Source organism: Lissotriton vulgaris, chromosome 5 (genome assembly GCF_964263255.1).
Source record: "Lissotriton vulgaris chromosome 5, aLisVul1.2, whole genome shotgun sequence".
Taxonomy (NCBI): domain Eukaryota; kingdom Metazoa; phylum Chordata; class Amphibia; order Caudata; family Salamandridae; genus Lissotriton; species Lissotriton vulgaris.
This window is the reverse complement of record NC_141693.1, coordinates 1,708,194,673-1,708,221,513: the sequence shown is the minus strand read 5'-3', so window position 1 is coordinate 1,708,221,513 and position 26,841 is coordinate 1,708,194,673. Positions and strand designations below refer to the sequence as shown.

The following is a 26,841-nucleotide window of genomic DNA, read 5'->3' as shown; positions in this document are numbered from 1 at the left end:
GTGAGGGCAAGAGTAATTACTGAAATAGCATGCAACAGTGGGCCCGTGTTAGAACACAGCCGCCAGTAGTGCATTATGGTTAATGAAGTTTACGAGGATAGATACGACAACAGTGGGGCTGTGAATATTGGTTAATTGTGAGGGGTGGAGCCCCGTTTTGCTAATTAAAGGAGGGGGAAAGCCAGACATGAATGGTACGCCTGGCAGGGTTCAGATGGATGCCAGCCCTTGTTTTGAGCACCATGAACTGCCTTTGAATTCACCTAAAATGGGCTGAGGTGGAGAGGAACATCCAGGTTCGCATTCCCAGGTGAATGCTTGTGCAGCTAGCTCTGAAGTGCAAACTCAACGGGGAAGTCCCTATCACAGTGAGGCCACGGTTCAACTACTGGCCTGAGGCAAAGTAATTGGGGCCCCACTGCAGAATGTGGTGAGGGACCACCGAGATACCAGTCTCTCAGTGAGATTCATAAGCAGGGTCGGATTGGAACATTTTTAGGCCCGTGCACTCACAAAAAAACAGAGAGTTAGTCTCATTTGAATCTGGCAGGCTATTTTTAGTTTTTAGTTTTGTAGTTTTATATAGCATGGACTCTGCCCATTGGCACTAGGGCAGTGTGCATAAGCACCAGTAACATTACACAAGATCCACTTTACTTTTTCTTTTAGGTGAGACAATCTTATTTTAAAGGAGATATACATGATTTGCCCAGAATGACAGGAAGTTGAGCTGATGCCGGGACTTCCACATCGTTCTGTCAGCAGCTCTGACTATGAGCGTCTTCCAATTTGTTTTTTCCCCTGGGAAAGGTGGTCTCACAGCGAGGCTCTGCGAGAGTTCCCTATTCCCCCCCTCCCTCCCCATCCCTCCCAAACAAGGCCCAAAAGAGGTGACAGCACCAGGCTTAAAACAAGAGCCTCATGCCGAAGGTGTTCACTGACGGAGAACTCAGCTGTGCTGGAAGAATGTGCACCATGCAGATCACATTAATGTATTTTATGTGCATAGCTCTGAGGGTTAGTACTTTTGTCAAAAAAGATCCTTTTGTTTCTGTACAGTTCATATATAACAATATTAATCAGTAAGCTATGAACTGCCATCAAAGAGCTGCATGCAAACTACATGGTACAGGTGACAAAGTTATGTTTTTTCAGTTTTTCATTTTCTTAACGTTGCTAAAAAGGGTTTGTTTGGGCAGAAGCAAATTCTTATTAGTAAATGTAACCCTAACCACTGTGTTACATTTTGAATCCCAAGTTTGGGCTTCTCCAGCCCAAGCACTCTTAAAAAATGCCTAGACCGAGTAGTGCCCTTGGTCTTACGTAACATTTTCTATACACTGACTTACACTTATATTATTCATTGTCTTTTTGTGTGTTTGATGTAAAGTGCTCCGACGCCATAATCTGGTATGAGAAGCACTATAAAACAAATGAAAAACATGAGAAAGGGGCTATGGAGACATGAGGGGCTGGGGACTTCCTATCAAAACTTTACTTGAGGAAGGCTCCTATGCTGAAATTCAGATCGCGTATTACATCTGGCTTTCAGCAGTGCCAGTTGAGGATGTGGGTGGAGCCAATAGTGAGTAGGTGGAGATGGGGAAAGGAGACAGGGAAAGTGGGTGTTGGCCTCCGACAAACATTTGAGCACCTGGACTTCATATTTTACAAATTAAGCACTGTTACAAACTCTTCCCAAAGCGTCTTTTCCCCTCTGGCCATCAAGGTAGGCAGCCGGGGCAAGATAGATTTGTTTATTTCTTTGAAGTATTTTTCATCCGAGCACAAAGCGCATCAAGTCCCTGCGTGTAGAAGGAAGCAAGGCAAAAAAAACAAACCAGATATTCAGAAAAGGCAGCTGTTGAAAGAAACATGCTGGGTTAGCATTAGCAGTAGCAAGGGGATTTTCAGAATCTTATTTTTTTTATCCCTGTATACACCCGTTCCAAGAGACCACACCAGCTGGTACATAGCGGATACCATCCCGGACACCGGCCCATTACATCATGGCAGCCATAGTCAATATTTACATCACGTGACCGAACATACTGAGCGGTAATTCTGAATGCAAACCGGACCACTGCCGGTTCTTTATATATATTTGTTATATATTTTTTTCAGACGGGGTTATTCCCTCGTGAGCCTTTAGGGTCTGGCACTCGTCTTTTAGGCTCCCTAATACATACGCGCTAGAGTTTTCCTAAGAAACCGAAAGGAATTAGATGACTCCCTCCACCAGCTTAAGATGGCCGCCACATTACTAGTCACGATCACGTGACATCTCGGACACCGGCCCATTACATCATGGCCGCCACAGTCAATATTTACATCACGTGACCGAACATACTGAGCGGTAATTCTGAATGTACACCGGATCATTGCCGGTTTTTTATATATATTTGTTATATATTTTTTCAGACGGGATTATTCCCTCGTGAGCCTTCAGGGTCTGGCACTCGTCTTTTAGGCTCCCTAATACATACGCGCTAGCGTTTTCCTAATAAACAGAAAGGAATTTGATCCCTCAACCAGCTTAAGATGGCCGCCACATTACCAGTCACGATCACGTGATATTACACAAGCAGGTGTTGACGCTTCAGCTAACGCCGGTCCATTTAAATACACCCACCGCCGAGCTCACTTATCTACTCGAGCTCGGCGGAGATGGGTAGGTTTTTCCACGCGGACACGGGCAGAGTGAGGTGAGTGTATCCTGTGTGAGCAAGATTAAGGAGGTCAGCAAGATCCACAGTAGACCAGTACCTTGCCAGTATTTTAGCTCTTAGACTTTGCTTATGTGCTCCCTTTAGCTACATTCAATAGACTCGCCCCCGATGTCCTGACCCGCCGACCCCTCATGTGGCCAATAGTCCCTGACCAATAGGTGAGTAGGGACCACGCTCATCTCCAATTATGCCGGTTTTTATCACAGTGTGAGATGTTTGGGTGGATAATCACAGTGTGACATGGCCATTATCCACATCACCCTAATTGCCCTTGTAATACACTGGATGTGAGGAGTGTCCCTCTTAGACTGCTGCATTTTTAACCTTGTGTTTTTAAACCACTCATCTTTCACTTTTCCTTCACGTATAGAGAATGTGTATGTGCTCCTCACTATGCACGTGGCACGCTCCATACACCCAGGCATGCTTGGATTGTGTTCAATGATTCACAGTACCACAAGCATGCCGCATTATGTACATATCCTAGCGTTGACTTGACTTGTTGTGGTTTACAGTAAAACGTTATAACCATTACTTGTTTCTTTATTTAATTTCTCTGTATTTAGGCATAGGAACTTCCACAGAGGTATTGTACACACTACACACATGACACAAGCATGTTGTTGTAATTCTTCTTCTTCTTTGCACTTTTTGTAAGGTCCTGATGAATCGCGGGTGATTTTACCCTGAGCGAGAAACATGTCGACCAGTCTCACTTCTAGCCTTCTCTAGGGTCACTCGACCTAACTTGCTGATACCTAGCGAGCTAGTCCCACCCTTTAATTGCAGCCAGGGGACCCCCAGAATAAAGTTAATTCCGGTACCCCTTGCTACATTTTAATTTCTTCACTACACAACATAACATCCCGCCCACACACCCCCACTTCACCATAAGGCTGTTGGATAAAAAGATCTCCGCCAAAGAGCCCCTCTTTGAGGTGAGCCCGTCGGGGATTGCACCGCCTCCCCGACGAGGAGCAAACGCCTATGATGAAGCATGACACCCTTCTGGGTGTGCGAGGCAACTACATCCAACAAAATGGATGCCCTAGGGTGTCTCTTTTACACCTTGGTCACGCCAGTTAAATCCCCCTAGTCTGTCTATAGGAACAGTTCAGCAACCACTTCATTGCGCCATTTTCAGAATCTTGTCACGTGATGTGATCCTGAGCAAATGTCTTGAGCTCGTTACTCATTTCTCTTCTTTCTAAAATGTAGAATGCTTAGAGGGCAAGATGGGGATATGTGTTTTATAAAAAGCTGAGCATTTGATCTAAAACACTTTTGGGAAAGTTTCAAAGTGGTAAAAGTTATGAAATAGTGGCCCTGTGAGTTCTGAGATAGAGGTGGTAGCAGCCATCGGAAGGCAGGGACCCTAACACCAGGCCTTGTGTTTCAAAAGCTGGAGGGTGGAGTAGGCAGCTGCAGCCAAAACAGACCTTTATTTTTGAATGCACAGCATATGTGGCAAGATAAGAGCAATATTTACAGCCCTGTTTACATCAGAGCTCTGTAAACCACAAGCACTGGTCACCAGTGCTCCAGCTTAAAGAAAGAAATAGTGCTCATAAGCTCTGAGTAACTACACATGTAAAAGGCAGCCTTGAAACTGGGTGGCACTTTTAAAGCCCATATCCTGAATACAGCATGTCTCGTAGAGACAGCACAAGCGCAGCCTAGTCGAGACCTAAAGAATAAATAGGCTTCTGTCACAGACATGCGCGGAAGCCTAGAGCGCCTGGGAGTGAATGTACCTTGGGCGAACAGGGCTGGGTGATTATACTGATGTAAATAATATACTGCAAGGCTTACTAATACATTAAACTTTCTTTTGTTGAGTAACAACATGGATCACCTTGCTGGAGACCAGATTCCAGCACATCCACCAGTACTGAGAGCTGATCTCCAAACTTGGAGGTCGTTCCATTTTTTGGGTGTGAAGTAGGAGAACAAGTGACTTATTCTTTGCTTCTGTGAATGCGTGGAATATGTGTGAGTGAGTGCGGCTAAGCGCAGGTGTCTGGCAGTCTGGTGAAAGTGTATGCGGCGGCTCAGGTATGCTGGTCCAGTGTTGTGCAAAGCTTTGTATGTGAGGAGTTTGAATTGGCTGCATTTGTGAACGGGGAGCTTTTGGAGTTCTCTGAGGTTGGGTCAGATATGGGTGTATTGTGGGAGGTTAAGTGTGAGTCTTGCAGCGGCGTTCAGTATGGTCTGAAGTCTGTGTAGGAGCTGCCTGCTTGTGTTGAGAGCTTGTGTGATGGTGAATCTTGTGTTCTGTGGCAGCCACTTGAAAATCTTTCGTACCATACGTATGATGTGGAAGCAGGCAGGGCTCGCTGCATTGACTTTTGCCGTCATGTTGAGCTTGTCTTCCAGGATGATCCCCAAATTTCTGTCATGGTCAGTGGTTGTTGGTGTTGGCTCTGTCGGCCACCAGGTGGCGTCCCACGGGTAGGTCCTGTTTCTGAAAACCAGTACATCGGTCTTGTCGTAGTTGAGCTTCAAGCCATTGGTTCTCATCCATTCTGCTACTTTGGTCATGCAATTGGTGAAGATGGTTCTGGTTGTATTGTCTGTCGTGGAGAGGGTTAGTTGGGGGTCATTGGCGATGAGGCTGATGCCTTTAGTTCCGATGGTGTTGGCAAGCAGAGTCATTTAGACAATTTGGGCATGAGTTGGATAGTTACATAGTAAGGAATAGCATTAGTACGAAAAATGACGTGCTAAATGCAGCTTTCGAAACATGTTCTAACTTTTAGGAATGCTTATGAAGAATGTGTGAAATCCTACAGTGACGCAACCCGGAACCAGCAGAGGAATAGCCTCAGCGAGTTTAATGTGTCCTGGCTCCTTCACAGTGATTATCAGATTCACTTAATGGCCAGCCCATTACTGACATTCAGGTGCCCATATAGCCTGCTTAGAAATGTAGTGTTTTTCTTCTCTATCTCCACAAGCTTCTTCTACCCTTGCTTGTTTGTCCTTCCTTGCATCATTCAGTGACCTCCTGAGCAGTTCCATGATGTGTGTTGATGCTACTACAGTGGCAGTGCCTCCTTTAGGGTGAAGAGTGTTGCCCCTCCACTGGACAGCAGGAAACATGAAAAATAAAATGATAATAAAATTAATGTATTACCATTGTATTTTTCGTGTTGGCAGCAGCCAAGTCTAAAGGCGCGACAGCAGCAGAGAGGGAAACATTGTTTACAACGCACGCGTTACAATGCGTTTCATTACAAGGCATTTTTTACATCGCAAAATGCATTTCAACACATGTCATTACATCACATAATCCATTACAACGCATTCCCCAAAGTAACGCCCCAGCGGAGTTAGAATAGTAATTGCATTGTAATGGATTTTGCGTTGTAATGACATGCGTTGTAACGACATGCGTTGTAATGGGTTTTGCAATGTAAAAATGCGTTCTAATGACACGCGTTGTAACAAGTGTCATATTCCAGCAGAGGGGAACAGTGTGCACTTCAGTTTGAAGTGCGCATGTCACTTTGGGCTTCTTGTGATGGCCAGCCTGACATGCATACTTTAAACATTGCAACCCAAGCTGGCTAAGACAGCTGGGTAGAGAGCAAGTACAGGCCGCCGGAGCCTGAAGGAGTGTTGAACCAGCACGCTTCAGTCAATCCTGGTGTTTCTCTCATGCTGCCTGAGCAGCCTAAAAGCAGCGTCTGGATTAGTAGAGTGAAGTTGCTGCCTGTAGCTTTGGAAGCCTGTGCTACAGAGATGAAGAGGAGCACAAGGTGGTAGAGGTAAGTAAATCTTTTAATTTTTAAACATTTTATGTTGGTTTAACCCACTGATAGGCACTGTGCGAAACTAACAGTGCCTTCAGTCTCAACTCCAGAGCTCGTGATCGCTGTCCAATATAAACACTGTGTAAAATGGGCCAAAATGGAGACCTTTGGCTTTGAGCCTAAGAGCACTGCTGGTTTTTATTAGTTCGAGCCTGGGCAGCGCATGTGCTGCTCTGCAAAGCATGCTGTATGGAATAGAAGCTCTGCCCATTTTCTGCCAAATTCATAGAATACCTATTTGGAGAAATTATTTCAGATAAACCTTTTTAAAAATATTCAAGATGAATGACCTTTACCATTTGCTAGAAACCAATTCTTACATTGCCTATTTAAAATTGCCACTTAAATACAGTTTTAAAAGGTGTAGATGTCTTTATTCTTGTAAATGTGTTCCCTTCAGGTTTTTTACAAGGTTTGCATACATAGCTTTTCACTTTACCCCTTGCCTTTCCATGTTATATGAGTGGGTAAAGTTTCCCTTTTTTTAGGTCTCGCCAGAGCCAGCGCAAGCGTTGCTCTGCTAGACATTTAGTTTGGGCTTTTAAGAGTCCTACCACAGCTCGTTGTGTGGCATTCTGCATGCGGTTACACGCACAGGCACGAGCAGAGGAGCCATCTGGCTTTCCTCTCGCGTGCCTTGCTCTGCCTCTTTGCACCCTTACAGCGCGCCTCGCTCCACCCCTTCCCCACCACAGACTGCGTCCTTGCGATCATTTTCGCTTTCAGAGCCGCGTTACTTTTACGGCCGCGCTGCCAATGCTTGTTTAACATATTTGCCATATGTATTAGTTTAGATATAGTGATTTTCCTAGTCAGACGACTCTTGATTACGTTTTACAACTAGGCTTAGAATCCAGGTCTACGGGTTCCAAATTCAGCAATTGGACCACATGCCTTTCCTCAAATTGAAACGTATGCGCGCCTCTGACTGGGGGTTTCTAATCTCTGAAGTCTTGCCTACGGCTACCCAGAGAGTCAGTGGACCAGCTCGTGGCAGAGGGCTTTGCCTTGGCTCATGCAGTGACCGCTTGAGGCCTGCTTGCTCAGCTGACACCTCCCTTCAGGTACCTTTTGTGTCACATTCAACAATTTGCACCCTTTGTGTGAGGATTAACAGATTGCCATTGTCCCGCATATCAATGCCTCATTTGCATATTTAAAGAGGCTGGGCCGCATAGGGCGCAGGAACTGTGATATTTACCCAAATGGTATTTCAAAGGCTTCCAGCGGGTGAGGGCTGCTGGGGCATATCTTCCATGTGGGAGATGGGAGTTTGCTTTCTCCAGGGCTCATTTTTCGGATACCAGATTTTTTTTGATAAACTGCCAGCTTTGTGCATTGATATAAATCAAATACCAGGCTGTCCCAAGCCAGGGGAGGAAAGAGCCTGCAGCTACCTCCCCAGTTCCTCTGCTAGCTCTCCACATCCAGGTCCCGGGGCATTACTAATTCTGTTTACTATGAACTGAGATATCAGGCTGAGAGCGTAGAGAAAGGAAAACATCTGATAGCGCCTCAGACTTCTTAAGCTATCTCTCACAACCAAACACGCGAGCGAAGCTTTAGTCCCCAGGGTGTGGAAATAAATCTCTCATCAGCCACTCCTACCTCTCACCTCTCCATACAGAGCTTGAGGCTCCTGTCTGAGAAAGTAAGGACTACATTATCCGTGATGCATTGAGGACCCCGCTAATGAGAGCCACTGTGCCGTATTGTAAGGAGGCAATCCTACTGGTGGGCGCGGCCGGATGTGATGAGTACAAAGCGTGCTATGCTTTGAATCATTTGCGCACTGACCTGCCACTCACGCACTACACATACGAAGAATTGGCTTGCTCACACTCTTCATGAATTGTGTCCGTAGTTCACCTTGAGCACACAGACCAGTCTCATGCTGCACTGTACATACCTCAACCTACAACTTGCTGCAAACTCATACACTGCACGTGCACTTTATACACCGCACATGTCCTACTCATGCCACTGTACATACAACCAGGTCGCTTAAGATTGAAAAACCCTTTTTCGCGCTCTCTTACATGGCTTTGTGACTTGTTCAATGTCCTATAATTAGAAGTTTAAAAAGAGGACACCGTACTTTCTATTTGTATGGAAGGTATATGAATATCCCTGAATATTTCAATTTCACTCCCATTTTAGATACTTTTGGGATAATTCACAAAGGCGTGCAAGAGGATGTAAATGAGTTCTACTCTTCGGACTCCAACATTCCTATGCCATTAGGCCTCATTGTATGTAAATAGTGAGCCTAACGTGCAGAGTAGCCACTGCCAGCTACAGTGTACCTAAAACTAGAATCTACAACCCAGTGTGTGCAGGACAAACAACTCTGGGAAAGGCTAACACAGTTTGCAGTGTGATTCCTAGGGGGTTGTTGGCGACTCCAGCTGTCACTGTCTGATTATTCCATCACCCACCCCTGGGGCTGAGGGACCTGGCTTAACATAGCTAATTGCACACCCCGTTTTTGTAGCTAGGCCGCAATCACCTTGTTCTTTAGGTCTCGTGGAGTTGCAGTGCGAAGCACTGCCGCCACGAGTCTTATAGCTGCTGTCTGTGCCTCCAAGGGAGGCAGAGCTAGCTACAAACCTGTGCACGAGCCGATTCTACTATGGGCAAGAGCCGATTCTACTATGGGAACGAGCTTCACAGTGGAACAGCTTGTGCACCACTAGTAACAATTATCACAGCATGAGACCCCACTTATCACAGCATGTCAACAGGCGCCCCAGGCTGCTGAAGCACTCAACTATAATTAATGTACAGTTGAGTGCTCCAGCAGTGGGGCGCCTCTCTGCATGCTGTGATAATTATCACTTTGGGGCCTCATGCTGTGATAATTAGGGCGGCATGCTCTATTTGCAGCACTGAACATTTTCAAAGAAGGCGAAGCAGCGACATTCATTGGAGACACTCGCCCTCACCCCCCTCACTCGCTCTCACCCCCTCACACCACCTGACCCCTCACACACCTCCTCACCCTCACACACCTTCACCCTCACTCACCCTCTCAACCTCACGCACCCTCTCACCCTCACACCCCCTCACCTTCACACCCCCTCATCCTCACTCACCCTCTCACCCTCACACCCCCTCACCCTCACACCCCCTCACCCTCACACCCCCTCACCCTCACACCCCCTCACCCTCACCCTCACACCCCTCACCCTCACTACCCCTTAACCACCCTCACACCCCCTCACCCTCACACCCCCTCACCCTCACACACTCTCCCCCTCACACCCCTCACACCCCTCACATACCCTCACACACCCTCACTCACCCTCACACACCCTCACTCACCCTCACACCCCCTCACCCTCTCACCCTCACTCACACTCACACCCCCTCACACCCCCTCACTCTCACACACCCTCACCTCCCTAAACCTCACACCCCCTCACCCCCTCTCACCCTCACACACCCTCACTCACTCTCACACCCTCACACACCCTCACTCACCCTCACACCCCCTCACCCTCTCACCCTCACACACCATCACCCTCAAAAACCCTCACCCTCACACCCCCTCACCCCCTCACCCTCACACACATTCACACACATTCACACACCCTCACATACCCTCACCAGCATAGCATAACAAAACATAGCATAGCATAGCATAACGAAACACAGCATAGCATAGCATAACAAACAAAAGCATAGGATAGCAAAAGCACAGCATAACAAAACAAAGCATTAGATAGCAAAACAAAACATAGCATAACAAAACAAAATATAGCATAGCAAAACACAACAAAGCATAGCATAGCATAACAAAACATAGCATAGCATAACAAAACATAGCATAACAAAACAAAGCATAACATAGCAAAGCATAGCAAAACAAAACATATCATAGTAAAACAAAACATAGCATAGCATAACATAACACAACAAAACATAGCAGAACAAAACATAGCATAACATAACATAAAACAAAGCATAGCATAACAAAACATAACATAACAAAACATAGCAAAACACAGCAAAGCATAGCATAGCATAACAAAACAAACCATAGCATAACATAACAAAGAATAGCAAAACAAAACATAGCATAGTAAAACAAAACATAGCATAGCATAACATAACACAACAAAACAGCAGAACAAAACAGCATAACATAACAAAACATAGCACAACGTAACATAAAACAAAGCATAGCATAACAAAACATAGCTTAACAAAACATAGCAAAACACAACAAAATATAGCATAGCATAACTAAACACAACAAAACATAGCATACATAACAAAACACAGCATTGCAAAGCATAGCAAAACATAGCATAGCATAAGAAAACACAAAAAAACATAGCATGGTATAACAAAACACAACATAGCATAGCATAACATAACAGAACAAAGCTTAGCATAACATAGCATATCATAACAAAACATAGCATAACAAAACATAGCATAACAAAACATAGCATAACAAAACATAGCATAACAAAACATAGCATAGCAAAACAAAGCATAGCATAATAAAACACAACAAAACATAGCATAGCATAACACATAGCATAGGATAGCAAAACTAAACATAGCATAGCATAACATAACAATACAAAGCATAGGATAGCAAAACAAAACATAGCATAGCATAACAAAACACAGCATAATAACGACTGCTGCCCGCCATCTGTTCTGCGGAGTATCTGTCTCAACTTACCTGACTGTATTCTTCCCCTACTGAATGGGTCACTTAGCAGCGGCATTGTCCCTAGTTCTTTCAAGGAGGCCATCTTAGTGCCCCTCCTTAAGAAACCCGGAGCCGACCCCTTGGAGCCTTTGAATTATCACCCCATCTCCCTCCTCCCGTATTTCTCAAAATTAATGGAGGCCCATATCACCCGATGTGTGTCAAACTTCATCAAATCCTCCTGTCACCTCGAGCCTAATCAAGCCGGCTTCAGACCTGCCCACTCCACAGCTATATAGCATAGCATAACATAACAATACAAAGCATAGGATAGCAAAACAAAACATAGCATAGCATAACAAAACATAGCATAACATAACAAAACATAGCATAACAAAACACAACAACACATAGCAGAACAAAACAGCAAAACACAACAAAACATAGCATAGCATAACCACACACAACAAAACATAGCATACATAACAAAACATAGCATTGCAAAGCATAGCAAAACCTAGCATAACATAACAAAGCACAACAAAACATAGCATAACAAAATACAGCATAGCATAGCATAACAAAACACAACGTAGCATAGCCTAACAAAATAACGCTTGGCATAGCATAACAAAACATAGCATAACAAAGCATAGCATAACAAAGCATAGCATAACAAAACATAGCATAGAAAATCAAAGCATAGCTTAATAAAACACAACAAAACATAGCATAGCATAACAAAAAATAGCATAACAAAGCATAGCATATCAAAACACAACAAAACATAGCATAACATAACAAAACACAACATAGCATAGCATAACAAAACATTTCATAACATGACAAAACATAGCATAACAAACACAACAACACATAGCATAACAAAACATAGCAAAACGCAACAAAACATAGCATAGCTTAACAAAACACAACAAAACATAGCACAGCAAAACAAAACATATAATAGCATAGCAAAACATAGCATATCAAACATAACAAAACATAGCATAGCAAAACAAAGCATAGCATAATAAAACACAACATATAGCATAGCATAACAAAACATAGCATAGCATAACAAAGCATAGCATAACAAAGCATAGCATAGCAAAACAAAGTATAGCATAGCAAAACACAACAAAACATAGCATAGCATAACAAAGCATAGCATAACATAACACACACAACAAAACAGCATAACAAAACAAAGCATAGGATAGCAAAACATAGCATAGCATAATAAAACAAAGCATAACAAAACATTGCATAGCATAACAAAACATAGCATAGCAAAACAAAACACAACACATAGCATAACAAAACATAGCAAAACACAACAAAACATTGCAGAGCTTAACAAAACACTGCAAAGCATTGCATAGCATAACAAAACAAAGCATAGGATAGCAATAAAATAGCATAGCATAACAAAACAAAGCATAGAATAGCAAAACAAAACATTGCATAGCATAACCTCTGCTGCTGACGGCCAACGGTCGTCAGCAGCGCTACCTCCCCAGTGCTGCGCACGTCCATTGGACGTCCATTCAGCACGAGTTCCAATGGACAGCGCAGCACTGGGGAGGGATATTTACACGCAGCTAAGGTGATAACAAAACATAGCTTAACATAACAAAACATAGCATAGCATAACAAAACACAACAACACATAGCATAACAAAACATAGCAAAACACAACAAAACATAGCATAGCTTAACAAAACACAACAAAACATAGCATAACAAAACAAAACATATCATAGCCTAGCAAAACATAGTATGGCATACCAAACCCAACAAAACATAGCATAGCATAACAAAACATAGCATAGCAAAACAAAACATAACACACACAACCACACACACAACCACACACAACCACTCACACAACTATCTATCTTTCTATCTATCTCCCTCACTCTGTCTATCGATCTATCGCCCTCACTCTAGCTGTCTATCTATCTATCGCCCTCACTCTATCTGTCTATCTATCGCCCTCACTCTATCTATGTATCGGCCTTACTCTATCTATCTAATTGCACTCACTCTATCTATCTATCTATCTATCTATCTATCTATCTGCCTTACTCTATCTATCAATCTATCTATCGCCCTCACTCTATCTATCTATCGCCCTCACTCTATCTATCTATCGCCCTCACTCTATCTTGCTATTGCCCTCACTCTATCTATCTATCGCCCTCACTCTATCTATCTATCTATCTATCTATCTATCTATCTATCTATCTATCTATCTATCTATCTATCTATCTATCTATCGATCTATCTATCACCTTCACTCTATCTATCTATCTATCTATCTACCTCACTCTATCCATCGCCCTCACTCTATCTATCTATCTGTCGCCCTTACTCTATCTCCCTCACTCTATTTATCTATCGCCCTCACGCTATCTATCTATCGCCCTCACTCTATCTACCTACTGGCATCACTCTATCTATCTATCGCCCTCACTCTATCTATCTATCTAATCCCCCTCTATCTATCTATCTATCTATCTATCTATCTATCTATCTATCGATATATATATCTATCTATCTATCGCCCTCACTCTATCTATCGCCCTCACTCTATCTATCGCCGTCACTCTATCTATCAATGTATCTATCTATCTATCAGCCTCACTCTATCAATCTATCTATCGCCCTTACTCTATCTCCCTCACTCTCTCTATCTATCTATCGCCCTCACGCTATCTATCTATCGCCCTCACTCTATCTACCTACTGGCCTCACTCTATCTATCTATCGCCCTCACTCTATCTATCTATCTAATCCCCCTCTATCTATCTATCTATCTATCGATATATATATCTATCTATCTATCGCCCTCACTCTATCTATCGCCCTCACTCTATCTATCGCCCTCACTCTATCTATCGCCCTCACTCTATCTATCGCCCTCACTCTATCTATCGCCCTCACTCTATCTATCAATGTATCTATCTATCTATCGCCCTCACTCTATCTATCTATCGCCCTCACTCTATCTATCTATCCCCCTCACTCTATCTATCTATCGCCCTCACTCTATCTATCTATCGCCCTCACTCTATCTATCTATCGCCCTCACTCTATCTATCTATCGCCCTCACTCTATCTATCTATCGCCCTCCCTCTATCTATCTATCGCCCTCCCTCTATCTATCTATCGCCCTCCCTCTATCTATCTATCGCCCTCCCTCTATCTATCTATCGCCCTCCCTCTATCTATCTATCGCCCTCCCTCTATCTATCTATCGCCCTCCCTCTATCTATCTATCGCCCTCACTCTATCTATCTATCGCCCTCACTCTATCTATCTATCGCCCTCACTCTATCTATCTATCGCCCTCACTCTATCTATCGCCCTCCCTCTATCTATCTATCGCCCTCACTCAATATATCTATGCCACTCACTCTATCTATCGCATCACCACAGCATCACTCCGCACCACCACAGCATCACTAAGGGGCACAACAACATCACTATGCGCTACCACAGGATCATTGAATGCCACAGCATCACTAGTCGCCACCACAACATCACTCAGCGCCACCACAGCATCAATCTGTGCAACCATTCAACAACAACTGGGTCAAATATGTTTTCTCAATGTTTCAAGCTTTATTACAAATGTCACAAAAAGAGGTTAGTATTTCACTTCTGTTCTTGGATTTTCTTCACAATAAAATATACTGAACATATTCTTCACAAAAGTTATTTACAAAAGTTTAAGCTATTGCCATTATAAATTACAATAACTTTTATTTAAGTATTAATTATTAAAAAAATTAAAAGCCATTGTTATTTGTAATATCAATACATCTAAGTCACGTGAATACAACAAATATTGCATTACAAATGCTATAGGTGTCACATATTATAACTACTGGCATTGTAAATGACAAAGCTATTATTTTTGCTATTTTCAAAACCAACACATAAATAAAAAATGTGTCATTTACAATACCAATAGCTCAAACTTTCCTAATGCGAGACCTTATGCATTGCAAATGCTTGTTCTATATAGAGATTCCAACATTTGTGCGAGGCACAGCAGTGGTGCCTTTTTGCTAATCTTTAAAATGGATGGATCTTTCCTGATCCTTCTGTAATCACTCCATTGCCCTGTCCTTCTTCAACTGTACCACTGAGGCAGTGATCAGACACACTTCCTGTCTTTATCTGTACCTGTTGCTTGTCTTCCCTGCACTCCACGCAGAAGCATATCAATAAGAAACATGGACTACAATAAAAGCCGCACCCTGGTCACCATGCAAGTCCCCAAAACGCTTCCCACGTATACCACACTATGAATCAACATTCTACCAACCAAATCCAACAATGGTGTGTGTAAGATAGGCATCTCAATCACTCGCTCTTTGATCCGTTCCTTGATTAAGCACAGAAACACATCACAAAATAACAGCGCATCTCTGGTGAATATGCACAACGCCAAAACACTTTCCACTCCAGCCTCTGTGACCCCACACTGTACCAAACAAACACAAGAATGGTATGTATAAGAAAAGCAACTCCAGCTCCATGTGTCCCAATAAGAACAATCCTCTGGTGATCACGTACAACCCCAAGCACTTCTCATGAAAAGCACACTATAAACCCACACACACTCTTCCAACCAAACACAACCAACGGAGTAGCGATGTATCCATCCACTTAAACGTGCTGCAGGACCGTTACAGGCACATGACACGCTATAAAACTGAAACTACAGCACAATACTCTAGCTGATCAATCCATACCATGCTGGGGAAAAGGCCTTTCTTTGACCAAGGAGCCTAGGATAGCCTGAATAACAAGCATTGGCATAGCCAAATAGGTCTCTCCTTTGGGACCATATAAGTGTTTAGCCATGCAACAGTTGATGTTGTTGTACCAAGGATAGTGTGCTGCATAACTAAATACTTATAAGGTCCCAAAAGCGAGACCTATTGCTTGGTTTTTTAAGTGCCTTTACCAGGGGTAAACCCTGAGCTTCTTTGCCCTGATCCCTCTGTGTTGTTTTGCATCACAGTGCTTCTCCCTGTTTAACTCTAAATTATATGTATGTGGTTACATTTTCATATTCTCTTGCAAAATAACTTTAATAGTAAGAATAAAGACATTGTTACCTTAAGGGCATATGTTAAGAAAAATCGTTTTACAACTGTTCTGCTTATACACTGCTTCCTTCAGAGAAACTCTCCCACTAAATTTTTTTCATTCTGTCTCTTTTTTTGCTAAGAAAAACAATTGCTTCCCATCCATAAACAATATTTCATTTTAAGACTATGCCTTCTATGATCTTTTCTTTAGTACACCATAATGTCAGCAGAATAAGACAAAAATGCACCAGGTCTACACATTTCGTAATGTGCAATCTCTCATTAGGGTGACAATCCTTGCACCATGCCAGTTTTCCGTTCTGGCTCTCAGTAGGAGAATTGTGTTTGAGCTGACTAAGGCTATTCAGATATTTTAGGATTTATTTCTCATTGAGACATTTTGTTTTTTGAAAAGGTTCTTATATTTATAAGGACAAGGAAGATATAGTCACCAATTGCTCGCAATCATTCAGAACAGACAGATTCTTTCTCTATAATTTAAATATTCGTAATAATTTCCTAGCAGTCCGCTGACCAATTTTCTGGATGAGGATTTTGGTAAGTCCTCAACACCCTTGCACCTGGCTTGTGTATAATACCTAGGAGTCCATGGGCAATCCAGGATGGTTTATCATTTCTGTTATTATAGTTTAGATAATAATATTGCAATTAAAAAACATTTCTACTTTAACCTTTCTTATCCTTGTGAACCTGGTTGAGGATTTTGGTAAGTCCTCAACACCCTTGCGCCTGGCTTGTGTATAATAGCTAGGAGTACATGGGCAATCCAGGATGGTTTATCATTTCTGTTATTATATTTTAGATAATAATATTGCAATTAAAAGACATTTGTACTTTAACCTTTCTTATCTTTGTGAACCTCAAGCTTTGGTAGAAGGGGAAGGGGTTTTCATGGTAGAAGCGGTTTAATCCCTTCACGTCATTTACCTAGACTTTCACAAAAAAGTTTCCCTCTGTGGTCATTATTGCTGTTGATCTTATAACTGAGTTGTCCATGTTCCGTCTCTACAGTAAGAAAAAAATATAGCTAGCATGTTGGACTCACCACTTTCTATTTCCTGAAGTTCTTCAGATCTAACGATGGAGGGATCAGACTCTATAGACTTCTCTGCCCTAGAGCGTGAGCTCCAGGCTGCTGTCGCTGCAGATGAAAAGTACCAGCGAGAAAACAATGCCAAGTTCCGGGCAGTGCATCAGAAGGTGGCATCCTATGAGGAGTTCCGGTAGGAAACTGAATCATTGTCAAACATTTACACTGCTCTTGACAAAGATCAGGGGCTAAGTCTCGTGTTAATATTAATTTATTTCCCACACGCTGATACTCCATATTGTGCTGCTGATAGTCACTTATGGACCCTGAGAAAAATGAGTTAAATGTGTGCAGTAATATAACATATTGCACAAAAATGATATGTTGTATATGAGATCCTGTGCTAGCCCAAGGGCAGGGACTACATGTTGCTTACTGGGGTGGCATGGTGAGCAAAAGAACGATGGGGTGGAGTGCTACCACAATCTTTTGCCAGTGCTTAGACTTATTTCAAACAGTCTCCCATCATCGTTAGTGTGTTTCATGTACTGCCCTAAGTGGCAGGGGTATGCCCAGACGGTGGCCCCAAGCTCACTGTGTTACTGGAACTAAGCTGTACCTGTCGATGACCCCATAACTAGGGCAAAACCGGTCCTGGGTTGCTTGTGTTCCGGTTCAGGGAGGACCTGGATTGACAGTTCAGGCTGAACTGTTCCTGTTGGAGCAGGGTCAAGACTGATTTGCGTAAAGCTGGGTCCAAACTGAGATGGCATGGTGAGCAGAAGAATGATAGGTAGTATTGCTACCACGAGCTATTGTCAGTGGATAGATTTACAGCAAGCATTCCTCCGATCACATTTTGTGTGTTTCAGGACCTGCATGTTTCCAAATTGTGAGCACCATTATCAGCAAATGAGTCCTTTTGTCTGTCATCTTCCTTAGGCACTTCAAGCATCTCCTGTGTCTCGATAAAAGAGAATAAGCATGAATGGCATAGTGTTCAGGGCGAATATGTTCCCAAAATGGAATGAAATGCAATAGAAGCTGGAAGGGAACTGCTTCTGCCAGCCACCATTTTGTCTTGGGTTCTCTCCAGTGATACACATCGAGATTCTCACACTCTAGACTGATGTCATCGCTGGAAAGAATGTGTTCTGTCATGCAGGTGCTTGACCAATCATGACGGCATCATGAGCATCTTTAAATCCGAGTAAATATCCCTATAGAGAGCTTACGGAAGAAAGTGGTTTTGGCAGCAGCAGTTTGCTGTCTACCTACACAGTAAATATTTTTTTCATAAGACCCCAGACTATTTTTTTTAAAAAAGGGCCCTGGCAGGGGTTGCTGCTGAGGTGGTGATATTGTTTTTTTTACTGATGTTCCCATTTAAGGTATTTTATATAGAGGTGTTTCCACAGTGATTTATTCTATTCCTTCTACAGTAACCGTACTGTGCTTCAGAGCACCAATTGGCCAAATAGAATTGGTAAATCAAAGTAAAGGTCCTTGGCCTGCTGGAAGTCTGTTTATGTCCTGAGATATGCAACTCTACTGTAACTCTACTGTGTTCCCCAGCAATTAAATAGATATTAATTTACAGAGATATCGTCCTGGCCTCACACCTGCGACCCCTCGAACGAAAGGACAAGATTGGAGGAAAAAGGAACCAGCCATGGAATTCCTATGCTACACAAGCTGTCGCCAAGCAGGACAGTACAGTAGAAATATCCCAGGTCAGTAAAATATACTTTATTCCTGAAAATATTTTGTGTACAATTTAATCAGATCATCATCTATTTGCAATGAAAAAAGTGACAGGTCTTCTTTTTCCTCCTTTTTTTAGGTCTCGCCTGAGCCAGCGCATGTGCTGCTCTGGCGAGAATTTTAGTAAGTGGACTTTAAAAAGCTCACTACACGCTTTTGCTTGTGGCCTAAATCTTGCGGTAATGCATACAGATATGCGCAGAGGCGCCATCTGCCTTTCCTCTCTCGTCATGGTTCATTTAGCGCATCGCTGGCGGGCACCCTTAATGCATTCTGCCTTAAGGCTGCGAAAGATAGAAATGCACCGGCATGAAAATAAAGAAAACTTTGATTTGAAAGGCTTTGTGTTTTACCTCAAAAAGGCAGCAGCAGGGTGTGATTAGAGCAAAACAATCACATCTACTCGATCACATCACACCACTGCCCTCCATAACTTCCCAAAGTAATTTCTAGATTACACAATCTGTGCAGGCGGCGCGGGAAACAGGTCGGGCCATTTGCTATATCAACAATCAGGGTAAAGCACGCAGTCCATCTTTTGACGAACAACTGAGCAGCCTGCCAACTCCAACTTATGAGCTGAGCGGCTTTGGAGGGAAGCAGGGTCTTTGCTAAATTATTCTCATCAATCCCCAAAAAATCTTCCACAAAGTACACAATATGACCGTCCCCTCAGTCACTTTCCGCCTGGCGGGCAGCACACTGTCACTCGACTCTGGATTTTCTTACCCTTCCAAGCAATCCCACTAATCCCTGCCTAAGCACCCATTGCTCAGCTCTGTTTTTTTCGGAAACCAAAACCGAGAACAGCTGCATTGATCTGCTCGAGGATCAGTTTGACATGTTCTTTCCAGGAGTGGATGTCTGTATCAATTGCATGCCCCTCTCTTTCACAGTACTTGCCCGCACCTCCCTCATGTTGCTGTTCCCAGAGTTCCGGGCTTCTCGTGTCTTTGTACTTTTTTTGAGGGGGGTGTTTTTCATTTTTTTTAAACAGAGTGCCGGCTGCTACAAAGTGCCTACGGGCATCTCACTTTCCTTGTTGCGCTACTGCACACTGTCTTTTATTTTTAGTTTACTTATGACGAGGGGGTTTCACAGTGCTACATAGCTCCTTCACATCGCTTTGGCGGCCACCTTTCTTTTGTTCGTCGTGCCTGCACACAATGCAACGCTCTCAAAAATGATGTGAAAACCAGAACCGAGGGCTGCTATGTTGATAAGCTTTTGCCGATAAGCTATCGCTGCTCAAGGATCGGCTTAACATGCTCTCTCCAACTTTGCATGTCTGCATCAATTGCACAATCCTCTCTCCCACAGTACTTTCCCGCACCTCACTCATGTTGCTGCTCCCAGTCTTCGAGGCCTCTCGTGTTTTCACTCTTTTTGGGGGGGGCTGTCTGGGGAGAGTCATTTTTTTTAACAGAAGTACAGGCTGCTTCAAAGTGCCTAAGAGCCACTTGTGTCCCTTTTTGCACTACTGCACACGGTGTCTTTTATTTTTAGTGTACTTAAGCGGGGGTCTACATAGCTCACTGAAGCTCCTTCACAATGCTTTTTCAAGATGGAAAAGCACTAAAAAGCTAGGATCAAGGCAGAATCCAGCTAAGTGTGAGGAGGGTCCCCACACAACATTTGTCATGCACTGTTACCCAGAAAAGCAATATAAAATGAGAACCGAGTGTGATGCGCTTTGAAGCACCGTTTAGGAGAGAGAGAGAATTATAAGTGTCAATAATTTAATGCTATTTTTCATGAGCATTTGTTGACAGGATAGAGCACAGAACTTCTCCTTTAACCATTCCAATAAACAAAAATAGTACAAATCCATGTTTCAAAGCTCCGTACAAATTGGCGTGGCTGAATTACCACCTCGGTCTGTGTTGGTTGGAGACCATGATCCAGCCCCTTTTATTTGACGACCTATTGCCTTGTGGGAGTTGAAGTCTGTGTATTCCCATTAAAGCAATTGCACCAAGGTGCCTTTTTCCAGTAAACTATAGCAGCAAATGCCAGAAATAACAGGTTCACAACTTCTGTTGTGTACCTCATTTTAAGGTGGTGAAGAGGGATCCACCTGGAAATGTCAATCTTAGGCCCAGGATAAGCAAACATTTATGCTGGCAGATGGATTCACAGTAGTAAGTCCTGTTTCAAATTACTAAGTTTAGAGAGGTCCGGCACATGGTGTGCAGGAGGAGCAGCCGAGAGAGGCTTGGATGCTGACAATAGACATGATGTAAGTAGCCTTTCTTCTGAACTTTTATCTTTTATGGCTGGGCTCTGACAAGGCGGGAGGGAGAGAAGTATAGTAGTTGTTGTAGAAGTGACCTGTACAAGCTACAATGGTTTGATTTTCTCCTTTACCTGCACTTTTGTATTTGTTAATTAGCGATGTTAAATTTATTTCCAGTTTGGAATTTTTTCCACACTTAAAAAACGGCAAGAAAATTGGGTGGTGGTACTTTTTGGAGTTTGGGTGTTTTGAGTTATCACAAATGTTTTTGCTACTTTCTAAAAAAAAAAAAAAAGTTTTCTTCTGACTACGGTTGTAACTTGTTTACTTTGTTTTCAGCAACCAAGCCAAGCATAGTTCCTAATTCGCTCCTGCTAGTGTGTTGGTTCCCTTCCTCCCTCACCCCGCCTCCTCCCAGCTGTTTCTGTTTGCCTTTTTCGCACCCGCTGCCACACCATCCCATCCTCTGTCCTGCTTTAATTACCAACATTCCTCCCTCGACCCTCGCGTTGCTAGTTGTATACATGTATTTACGATTTATGTATGATGTTTTACTTTATGAGGATAAAAAGAGAGCTAAAGCGGTCTCTAGGCCAGATCTTAGAAACCGTGTCAATCGTTCTGCTTGTCAAGTACCGGGCTAATGGACAACAGTAAATCAGATTCGAGATAACCTTTTCCACTAAGTAACTTCGGGTAAATTATAGCCATGTGGCATTTAGACTAAACTGTGGCTAGGCATTATAACATGCATCTGACAGAGGCAGTGAAACCAATGGAAGTAAAGGCACACTCTAGCAGACTCAAAAGACACAGATGGGATTATTTCTGGGTATGTTTGCATTTTCCATTGATTTTCCTATTAATTGCTTCATCTATGCAGCCTCGCACTTACAGTATCACTTAAAGTCGCAAAAAAAAGACAATAACAACAAGCATTGGCATAGCCAATAGGTCTCGCCTTTGGAGTAATGCAGCACAATATCCTTGGTGCAACAACATTAACTGTTGCCTGGCTAAACACTTATAAGGTCCTAAAGGCGAGACCTATTGGCTATGCCAATGCTTGTTCTATAGTTCTGTTTTAATCTTGTGATTTCTCGTTTCCATTTATCAGCTTGTCCTAGTGTAGTGGTGTGCACTTAACCAAGCAACAAAGACCATAAATGTGTTAAATCATCAGCCGATTTTTATTTTTTTGTGATTGACGCTGCTGACATGTTTTGCTTTTAGGGAGCTTTTAAAGGCTTCCATTTTCAATGGTTTGCTACAGGACATTTCTCAGAGTGCGGTCAGACTTAAGTCTCCTGGGTTTCCTCTCTAAAAAGTAAATATATTGGATTGTGATAGCAATGTCATGCATCTGATCAGTCAGATATTCCCACAATTTAAGGGTTCACCAAAATTCCCCAAAATTAATGACAACTAGGAAATCCGCAGCAAAAACAAAACTGGAAGAGTTGGTCCCTTCTGCCTCCTTCAATCTCGGATGCTCTTGACAGTACCACTTTTTAATTTAAAACAAGAATGATTGTTTCAATGCTGGAAGTGAAAGTTTGAACTGTGGTATTAACTAACTATAATAATTGTAATACCCCTATGCAGGCGAATACTAAAATGTGAAATCAGCCATCTGTGAGACAGATTATGAAATATCTTTGTGCACACCAGCATATATACATTGAAGAACTCAACCTTTGAAAATGCTCTCTAAGGTCAAAACACATAATACTGGAGTAACTCACAAAAATAAACCTAGAAACAGATAATTGTGTGTCCATTATCGTCTTCTTTTGAATGAATACACAACATCAGCTAAAGGTAATCTGCCCAGTTTCCAGTTAGAGTTAAAAATGAAGGAATCTGCACCATTAGTATACAACTGATAGAACCATTTATATGAAAGGAGAGAAGCAAAAAAAACTTTTTTCTCGGAAAAAATCGACAAAGCCAAAAATTCAAGCAGGCAATTGTACGACATCACTAGAACATTGTCAGGTATGCACCTGACCTTACTCCGCCTGCTTCTCAAACTTTTTGTGATGCACTGGCTAAATTCTTTTTCTCCAAAGTTAATGATATCTATCAGGCTTTTTGTTCAAACCCTATAAACTCAGCCTCCCCCAATTTGGTATCTGACAAGGCTCTGACTAGTTTTAAACCGTTGACTATAGATCAAACTAAAAATATAGTATCTTCTATCAAGATTGGATCAATACTGGATCCGTGCCCTTTCTCAGTTCTTCCACCTGTGATGGATACACTTATCCCGGTTATTACCTTAGTCTGTAACTCTATACTAGGCTCTGGAATTTTTTTTCTGATTCCTTAAAGAATACGATCGTGAAGCCCCTGCTGAAGAAAGCAAGCTTGGATAAGACAGATCTAAAGAACTATAGACCTATTGCGAGCCTACCATTCCTAGCTAAAGTGATTGAAAAGGCCATGAACCAACAGTTGGTTGAGTTCCTGGAGACACACCACTTACTGGCTTTCGAAGATATCATGGCACTGAAACCGCCTTAATCAAAGCTGCAGAAGACATCAGGACAATTCGAGATCAAGGTGGGACAGCAGTCATTGTACTTTTAGACCTATCGGCGGCCTTCGACACGGTCGACCATAAGATCCTTGTCGACCGTGTCGAAAAGATGGGCATTCACCTTTCAGCGAGTAACCTGATTGCATCTTTCCTAGCCGACAGATCACAGGCAGTCACTCTGGGCCCATATCAATCTGCCAAACTGTCACTACCATGTGGGGTTCCTCAAGGCTCATCCCTAAGTCCGACACTATTCAATATCTATGTGTCGGACCTTGCTAATGTCATCAAAGCATATGGGATGAGCGTAACCTTCTACGCTGACGATACCCAATTGGTGCTGGCCATCAAAGACAATGGACCAGAGGTGGCAGACCGATTTCAACACGGAATGCTTGCAATCAGTGAGTGGATGGCATCTAATTGCCTTAAGCTAAACTCCGATAAGACGGAGGTGCTTATCTTTGGACCCCTTCGACCAGAATGGTCGTCAACCTGGTGGCCATCAGTCATGGGAGAGCCGCCCAGGCCTGCACTTAAGGTTAGGAACCTGGGAGTAACATTCGATGTGGACCTAAATTTTATGGCACACGCGAATAAGGTAGTGGCAACAGCCCATCATAAATTAAAACTGATCAGGAAAATCCTTCCATTTCTTCCCGATACTGCCACCAAAACCCTGATCAGCTCCCTGGTGTTAACATCTCTTGACTACTGCAATGGGCTATTTCTAAATGCCCAAGCCAGGATAATAAACAAGCTTCAGTCACTGCAGAATGCAGCAGCACGGCTTCTTTCGGGAACACCTAAGTTCTCTCCGATTTCTGACACCATCAAGAAATACCACTGGCTAACGAACAGCAACCGAATAAAATTTAAATCGTTATGCATAGTGTACAAAGCACTGCATGATCAGGCTCCTCACTTTTTTAAGGAACAGTTGGCACCTTACAAACCAACCAGACTGCTCCGAACGGCTACCTTGAACCAACTAGTGGTCCCTCGATCCAAGACAGTTTGTTGGGGAGATCGTCGCTTTTTGGTTGCGGCATCCAAGTTATGGAATACCTTGCCACACTGCATTAAGATGTCCCCCTCACTTCTGCAGTTCCGCAAATTACTAAAGACTTGGCTGTTTGATCAGTAATCTAATGACAATTTTATGAGCCGCCAGGGAAATGAGGGAATCACTCAGTGCCGAGACGCCCACGGGTATTCGCTGCGCTCAATAAATTAAAAAAAATAATAATAAATAAATATTGGAATTACATTTCCTTCAAAACCAAAATATAATTTTATTGTTTGTACCATTTCTGCTTTGTTATTAACATTCAGTTATTTTCTATTATCCACTGATGTATATGTGGCAAGCAGTGCCTGCACAGAGATCTTTAGAATGATGCCTAAGGATTTTGTGGATGCTATATAGTATAGCCTGTAACCTTACTTGTAGACACTTGGCTTTAAGTCCCCAGCTCTCCAAAGGTCTGTGGAAAACTTAAATAAAAACACTGAAAGAAATCTTTATTTACTTACACATAAAAAAGCAACTCTGAAATGGAAACGTAAATACCATATTAGGGATGCCATTCAAAAGACACAGGTGCAGCTAGACTGCTCCTGTCACATTTGTTCTCTCTAGTCCCCGCATCCACATTCACACATGGTCAGTCCTAGCTTTGGGAAATGCCTGGTGAGTTCAATTAGAGATATGTTTGCCTGATGAACCATAGACCCTGCAGTGTTGTGAAAACTCTTCTAAAATGCTTTAGATATGTCTTATACTTGTCAGAATTGCTCTCACTAGCCGGTCACATGGTTTGGGTTTGAAATATATCTTTCACACATTCTAATTTGATTTCAAGAAATTGGGCTTTGAGTTTGAGGTCGTAAGTATCCTACTTCGAGTTTACGTATTTCAGTTTTACTGTGTTGCGTGTTTATCTAGGTTCCTGATCGATACTGTAACCTTATGCCCCTATTCGGCTATAAATCCATTTATTCCCTATATTGGCATAACCGTTCAAGTGCGATATTCAGAAAGTCATCTCTGGCCTCACACGAACAGAGCCACATTCCAGAATAGTTCTTTGCCACTTCCTTTGCAACCAATTAGTGCAATGACAGAGCAGAAGTCACTATCTGATATTCCTAGATTAACACTCCGAGTTCTTCAACAAGATAAAAACTCAGCAAACCTGGAAATCCCCTCTTGCTGTGTTTTGATTAGTAATGGAACTCTAATGAGCAACTGATAGCTATCACTTCCTAGTGACATCTTTAATTGACGTCTTATGTCCAGCAAACTTGCGTCAAACCCGGCACCTGTCAGGTATAAATATTACCAACGTTGCCTTAAGCAAATGCTGTGTTGCTGAGCCTGTGGCCCGTAGCCTGTGCTGCAGCCTGCTACCCTGTTGCCAGCTGATGCTGCTGCCCCGCTGCTGTTGGTGAAGCTACTGATACCATTATCGCTGCTAAAGCGCGAACGATGGTGTGGTGAGCTTAGGAGCTGAACAGCCGTCCCTCTGCGAAGAGCCCAGCAGATGCCAAGCTGCCCGCGGACGCTGTCCCCCCTCCTCCTCTCGACGCGCTGAACAGAGCTCCAGCGTTTCTGGTCTGCCCTCGCGGGTGACTGGGATATCGAGTTTCCCCCTGAAGGAAATACCAGACTTCCATCATTCTATTCAGAGGTATGGTGTTGACTAAACCCTTAGACGAGAATTCTTGAAGCAAACCTTGGCAAAACCAACTTAACTTAAAGCTACTTACTTACTCCCCTTCCACGTGTTAGGCTTAGGTCAGGCACACTGGGGTAGGCGTAGTTAGAAGCACCAGTTGAGTATGTTAGCCTAATGTATATATGAATGTATATATGTTTTATTACTTTTGAACCATTGTATGGCTAAGAAACCATATCAAT

At 42.9% G+C, this 26,841-nt stretch overlaps 1 protein-coding gene across 2 annotated transcripts in view; it reads left to right on the top strand.

Annotated features, from left to right (window-relative positions):
• DNAAF19 (dynein axonemal assembly factor 19) overlaps window positions 1-26,841 on the top strand; it is a 54,468-nt gene that overhangs the window by 984 nt on the left and 26,643 nt on the right. For both annotated transcript variants that reach the window (XM_086923879.1, XM_086923881.1), the window contains exons 2-3: window positions 17,411-17,569; window positions 18,977-19,109. In XM_086923879.1, coding sequence (XP_086780005.1) covers window positions 17,427-17,569; window positions 18,977-19,109 — 276 coding nt within the window. In that variant the 5' untranslated portion in view covers window positions 17,411-17,426. The remainder of the gene's footprint in view (window positions 1-17,410; window positions 17,570-18,976; window positions 19,110-26,841) is intronic.